This window comes from Rhinoderma darwinii, chromosome 13 (genome assembly GCF_050947455.1).
Source record: "Rhinoderma darwinii isolate aRhiDar2 chromosome 13, aRhiDar2.hap1, whole genome shotgun sequence".
In the NCBI taxonomy this organism is placed as follows: Eukaryota; Metazoa; Chordata; class Amphibia; order Anura; family Rhinodermatidae; genus Rhinoderma; species Rhinoderma darwinii.
The window spans coordinates 49,250,336-49,257,412 of NC_134699.1; the positions used below are offsets into that span (position 1 = coordinate 49,250,336).

At 43.7% G+C, this 7,077-nt stretch overlaps 1 protein-coding gene across 3 annotated transcripts in view; it reads right to left on the reverse strand.

Moving 5' to 3' along the window:
• The window catches only part of MYCBPAP (MYCBP associated protein), a 41,088-nt gene extending 38,049 nt beyond the window's left edge, over window positions 1–3,039 (reverse strand). For 2 of the 3 annotated variants that reach the window (XM_075846573.1, XM_075846572.1), the window contains exons 1-2: window positions 2,957–3,039; window positions 1,045–1,175 (exon numbers count right to left, since the gene is read on the reverse strand). In XM_075846573.1, the coding sequence (XP_075702688.1) occupies window positions 1,045–1,175; window positions 2,957–3,005 (180 nt within the window). In that variant the 5' untranslated portion in view covers window positions 3,006–3,039. Of the gene's footprint in view, window positions 1–1,044; window positions 1,176–2,890 lie in introns of all 3 variants that reach the window. The other variant, XM_075846574.1, reaches the window with a different exon arrangement.
• Window positions 3,040–7,077: the final 4,038 nt, after the last annotated feature.

Sequence of the window (7,077 nt, forward strand, 5' to 3'; positions counted from 1 at the left end):
CAGTGTTTCTGAACTCTAGTCTTCAAGTAACCCCAACAGGTCATGTTTTGAGAAGCCCCTTAGTCTAGCGCATGTAATATTGCTATGGCCAATGCATAAGGCTACAGGAAGGAACTACTGAAATACTATTTTAAAAAATGCAATATGTGTAACAAAAATTTAAGAACCATTTTCCAGCTGTGAAAGAAATGACATCACAGAGTAGGTTTCTAGTCCTTAAGAGGAACCTGTGGTTATGTCTTACACACAGTATTCCTTATACAACGCAACATCTTTGATAGATGGTAAATCACAAGGAAGTTTCTAGGAATGTTTGAAAATAAAAAAAAACTTATTTACGTCTAATATACAAAATAATCAAGAGATCATACCAATATTTCACAATAAAATAATGCCACTCTTGCTACCCCCACACAGTATAATGCCCTTATAGCTGCCCCAACACAGAATACCCCCATAGCTGCCCCAACACAGTATAATGCCCCCATAGCTGCCCCACACAGTATAATGCCCCTATTCAGTATATTGGCCCATGTCGGCCCCCTCGCCATCCCCAGTATAATGCTCCCATAGTGCCGAATAGAAAAATAATACAATTACTCACGTATCCCCGTTCCCATAACGAGTGGAGGATCCTTCTCCTCCTTTGGTCAGTGCTATGGGCAACTCATCGCAGACAGGCGCGATGACGTCACTACATCGCGCCAGTCTGCACCAAGCCGCTCATGGCCATCAGCTCCTTGCTCCAGCACTGAATACAACTGTTTCTGCATCCTGGGGACGCAGATACAGTTGGAACTGGGAAAATGGTGAGTGGCTCGCGACCCCCTGTAAGTCTTCACATGACCCTCCAGGGGGTCGCGACCCACAGTTAGGGAAACCCTGTTCTAGATTTAAGATGTAAGATTATGTCCCTGTTTGAGTCTATGCATCTTTCAATACACAAATATGAATTGAATTTTTTTTATCGGTGAATCCAAACAACTATACTCCATAAGACTACAAGTGTGAATGTAACCTAATGTGTCCATAACACAATGTTACCTTCTCCAGATCCTCAAGTTTAATAGCCAGAGCCTGGATTTCATCATCTTTCAGCACAGTGCTTGCGGCTGGCTCTATCTGTTCTGGTACGGGGGAGGTCGACTGCTCAAATCCCTTCAACTTCTTCTTCTCTGAAACAGAATATATATGTCTACATAAAACAGATGTTCTTAAATAAAATAAGAAAAACTGTAGACTACTGAATCTCCCTCACTAAATATATATCATACTATGCTTATGCCTCAGATAGATAAATTGACCATGAGAGAGAAGATTTCTAACCAAAATGCAAAAATCGCAATACATTAGTAGAATAGAGGTAACAAAAAGTTTGGCTATTATGTTTGTTATGGGGGACCTTGTGGCAGTCGTTTTAGGTATGTGGTATAAAAGTGAGTGTTACGCCGCTAGTGGCCCTACAGACTGCAAAACCAGACAATCGCTATCACATGGGTGAAGCCCGCATCAATACTGACAGAAAACAAAAGGCACAAGTAACTCATTAGTGGATACGCGGGACGGTATACTGAACGTAGTAAAAGATGGAGACCATGCATAAATCGAGTAGATGGCAGATAGTGTGCAAGCAGTTATCAGATGAATAGAAATATTAGACAAGATTTAACAGCACTCACTTACCCTATCTGAATACTATCCAAAAGCACAGTAAGACAAGCTTGACAGCAGATCAAACACACAGGAGAGGCAAACATCCCAGAATACACATAAAACAACCATACAAAGAGCTAGATCTCCCAGAGGACCAACCTGTCCCCCAGTACAAACAAACACATAAACAAGAACAAAGTCACCAGCTAGAATCTGGAAAGAGCTTAGAATATGCCAGAAACTATATAACAAACACCTGAGTAGTCCAGGCCTAAAGTATATAGAGGCCCAAGAAAAGTACTCTTCCCAAATTAACCCGGAAAAGCTAAATGATGACCAAATTCAGACTCAGACCAAAGGCATTGCCTAGCAACGCCCAAACACAGAGACAACAGAATCATTGATTAGCAGCAGTCCTGCTGCTAATCGGAACATCGAGGAGCTCATGATGCCTGGGTGGAAAACTCCGCAGAGGAGTGTCATAACTGGAAGAAGCCTTCATGCCAGTCAACATACATGTGCGGCCATTTATTTTGCAGCATAAAAGATACGATGAGCCGATGAACGACCGTTTGCTTGTTCATTGGCTGATCTTGTTTACACACATTGGCCCGTGTATCTCTCTGACTGTGCCCGACCAATACTGTACTTACATGCCCGGTGTACGGTGGCAAGAATTGGTCATGTTAAGACAGTATTACTTTTATTTTCAGAGATATTTTTTTGTATGTATATATGATAGCGGGACATATGCCTATGGAAAAAATTTGGCGACACAATCTCAACTCTCCAGCCCCCTCCTCCGGTAAACCAGTGCCCAAGTGATTTCAGGAGTCTAGGAACGCCCCTGTAGGTACACATTGTGCCGGGTAACCTGGTCCGTAGCTTTCGGGAGCCATCATTGGTTGCTGGACTCAACCTCTATTTGTGACACCTGTCTCAAGGACACCAGGGGGAGCAGGACCTTTGTGGATGTCCAGTCCAGGCAGTGGTTGGACCTGGCACCAGACTGCCGACTATTTACAGAACACAGACTGCCAGGGAGTGAATGGATCATGACTAATGGGAGTCATTCGCTTTATAACTACAGAACAGGGATTCGATGCAAACTATAAATGAGCTGCCATAACATTAGTGCAGATCTGCTGCATGAATGAAACCATACAGAGCAGAACCTCGTACACACTATGCGATTATCTCCGTACAAGCTGACACAGGTCGCTACAGACTCGATCACCTGGCAGCAGCATCGCGTGGGACAGCACATTTGCCCTTTTCCAGTTCTAGATAAATCTTAGATTACCCGGAGGAGTCCTAGTACGAGACTCTCTTTTCCCAGCCTTGTTCGTCATGCTGTCCTGCAGAGTACGTATCTATGGTAACGGTACACAAACGAGTCCTACATACCCGCCCACCTTTTTGACACGAACTACAAGCCCCATCAGTCTGTGCGAGGTTTTACTTACGTACTGCTGCGTGCGCGCCCCCGAGAGCAGAGGCGTGTGAGCCCCCGAGTGTTTACAAGCAGCAGCATGCCATAGTACGCAGTGAGTGCGCGCGCATTTTGACTAGATTTACATGATCTCCTTTTACTGACAGGAATAGAAGACTCTCCGAGGATGAGAATGTCATTTCACAATGGAGGCAGCAGCACTTGACAAGCTGCAGAGGGGAAACGCTCTATGTTTTTCAGTTGTCTTGATGGAGGGGCCACCATTTGAGCATATGGCACGGGGTTGTATTCTTGCCCACACACTCTTTTGGCCTTAGCCCACAATTTTTAGCCCACACGGTCAGAATTTACCTTTTTTCAGGGACCGAAAGGAAAAACGAACCAAAGCACGGTTTGTCTGTTGGGGTCTGTTCACACGGCTTATTTTCAGCCATTTTTTGGGCCTTTAACGCCCCGAAAAATGGCAAAAAATACGGAGGCTGTGACGCCTCCAAACATTTGATTTCAATGGAAAAGACAGCGTTTCGTTCCCATGGGGCGTTTTTTTTACACGCGTAAATAAACGCCCCGTAAAATAGAAGTGCATGTCACTTCTTGAGCTGTTTTTCATTGTCTCAATAGAAAAAACAGCTCCAAAAACGTCTGTAAAAAAAACCGCTGGATGCATAAAAAACAGCTGAAAATCAGGGGCTGTTTTCCCTTGAAAACAGCTCTGTATTTTATGGCTGTTTTTTGTTTGCCGTGTGAACATCGCCTTACTGTGTGAGGGCCTTGTTTTTTGCGGTGCGAGCCGTCGTCTTTATTGCTATGGTTTTTTGGTACATACAACTTTTTGATCAGTTCTTATTCCATTTTTATGGGGCACTAAGCTGACCAAAATACAGCAATTTTGTTTTTTATTATTTCTTTTTTACAGCGTTCAATAACATATATATTACAATAGTTTAGACTTTTATGGAATGCGGTTATACCAAATATGTTAATTTCTTTTCTTTTTATTACTTATTTTTTTCTACCTTTCTTAATAATTTTTTGTACATTACTAAGAACTTTAAAGGCTGTGTAGGTTTTTTGTTTTTTTTATTTAAAGGGGTTTTCCCACAAGAGACATTTATGACATATCCACAGGATATGTCATAAATGTTAGATAGGTGCGGGTCCCAGCTCTGGGACCCACATCTATCTCTAGAACGGAGTCCCCTAAACCCCATTCCAGCTTTGTCTGCCTCCCGGCCACTTCCTGACTTTATGGTCGGGAGTTACAAAAACAGCGTAGCTCGCTGAGCTACGCTGTTTCTGTAACTCCCATTGTAGTGAATGGCAGTTACGGAAGCAACGTAACATGCGAGCTACACTGTTTCTGTAACTACCATTCAGTCCTATGGGGCTTACGAATATAGCGTAGTTCTATTTTCTGCGTGAAAGCTGAGTCTCTCTACCGGGCTGTAAAATTTAAGCCCCGTGGTGGAGAGGCCCTGCACTGGGGGCAAATGGGCGCGTGAGCGGCAGCAGGAGCACTGAGGGCAGCGAGATGGAGGTCTTAGTATAGTTTTCTTGGAGTTCTATACCTTATTGTTATGTGGTTATCAATCTTCACTTCTAATTGCCCACAGAAGGTCTATTATTATGGATTACAGCAACATATGTAGAGATAATCGCAACAATGTATATCCATATTGATATTTATTTGTTTTTTTCAAATTTTGTTTATTAAACTTTTTTGACTATGGGTTCCATATTGATATTTATTGTGCATCGATCGGGTGATGATGGATAACAATACCATATTGTCTCTTTTTCGTTCTCATATTTATGTTATCACTTTTCATCTAATAATATTTTTATAAACTCGCATTCGTTTCTTTTTGGAGGTCATTTCTGATTAGGTCACAAATGGTTTTGCAAATGGTTTTTCAATTTATAATCTGGTGACAGAGCCTCTTTAGGCACTGCTTGCACGTATGAATCGTCAACATGACATGTTTAGGGTCATTTCTAATTGAATAACACATATAGTGAACACACTCAATGGTTTCAACCCTTATTCTATATAGCAAGACTGGTTGCTGCCATGCGCCCGTGGTTCTACCATTGGGCATCAATTTGAATTAGGGACTAGTGATTTATTTACACATCAGCCATCTCATACTATTGTGGTTTGTCCATTATTACCATCGCAGTGTATTCAATCAATATACGGACTGAATCACATCCTTAGTGCAGAATTAGGGGACACCTGCACATGATACATTACACTTTCATTGGATTTTTTTAATGATCAATAATTTACTGATAAATTTTTTTTGTTTTTTTTATATGTTATTCTCTATTGAACCACACAATTTTTCTTTCTCCCGTCTCTAACATTTCAGTCATTCACACAAGGACTTTATTTAGCACCCGGATTTATGAGCCACTACAAGGTCACACTTCACTCCCCCCCCCCCCCTCATCAGACTGACTCTAGATCCCATAACTCCGAAGGCCTCATTCACACGGCAGGGTTTCCCGGCCGTTCATAAATCGGCCGGCACCCGGCTGCATTAGGAATAATAGACCCCTAATGGGGCTATTCACACGACCGATTTTTTGACGGCCTGAAAAACCGGCCGTCAAAAAATAGGACATGCTCTATCTTCGCCCGGGTACCCGGCCGCCCGGCTCCCATAGAAGTCTATGGGGCCGGGTAATACACGGCCATCACCGGGATGTGTCCCGAGTGATAGCCGGGTTTTCGGGAGCCTGCGCTCTATCTCCTCCTCCTCACAGCGCAGAGTGCATGTGAGGAGGAGTTGATGCCATTCTGACGAATGGCATCGCTGTACACGGTGTGGCAGGGCCAGGGTGTACAGCAGGTGGAAGGGAGCGCTGCGCTGGCTCCCTTCCCCTGCTTGAAAAGCACCCTGGCCCGGCGACACCTTCGATGGCGCCGCTAGCAGCTGCTGCGGCTGCTACTACTGCAGCGACGCCACTAAAGCAGAGCAGGGAGGTATCTCCCCGCTCTGCAATGTGCTAGCCGCACTTTAGCTCCTTGAAGGAGCGGAATCCCCGTGTTTTCAGGGATTCCGCTCCTGGACAGAGCGCTTGATGTCTCTGTCCATATCTGGGCAGTGACATCAGGGGAAACTCCTGAAGCGGAATCCCCGAACACATGGGGATTCCCCTTCAGGAGTTGCCGCTGATGTCACTGTCCGGATCTGCCCGGCCCGGCACGGATGCAAAACTGAATGCAAACCGGCCGGGCAAAATGGCCGATTTTACCGGCCGACACTCGGGCTCGGGAACGACCCGGTCGTGTGAATCCCGCCTAATTCATCACCCCTACAACCTCGGTTTTATTGCCTCGGCTTATCTTAATAATGTATCTTTAGATGTTGTACTCTTTTCTAAGGGCCTGTTCACATCAGCGTTTGCCTCCCATTTAGGCATTCCATTCATCTGTTCCGTCAGAGGAACAGATGAACGGAAAGTATGGTTTCTGTTTGCAATACCATTGATTTCAATGGTAATTTTTTGGTTTCGGCTTCTTTTAGTTTAAGTCCGTTCCGCTAGGTTGTAGGCTATTGTTTCCGTGAAAATAATAACAGAAACCTAGCGAAACGGATGCAAATTGAAACAAAAAAATACCATTGAAATCATTGGTATTGCAAACGATACTTTCCGCTTGTCGTTCCGTTCATCTGTTCCTCTGACGGAAAAGATGAATGGAAAGCCCAAACGAAAGGCAAATGCTGATGTGAAAAGACCCTTAGTCGTTCATTTGTAGACTTGTCTGACGAAGGAGTCTGTGGGCTCTGGAAGCTTGCAAACATCATTTGTCTCGTTAGCCAATAAAGGTATCAAACCAATAATACTTTTGTCTTTTTTGATGGTGTTTCAAATATATACAATAGAACCCCAAGTCAGTTATCACAAAAATAAAAGGCACACAGGAATCTCAAAAATACTTTATTCAGTAATAAATACCATAT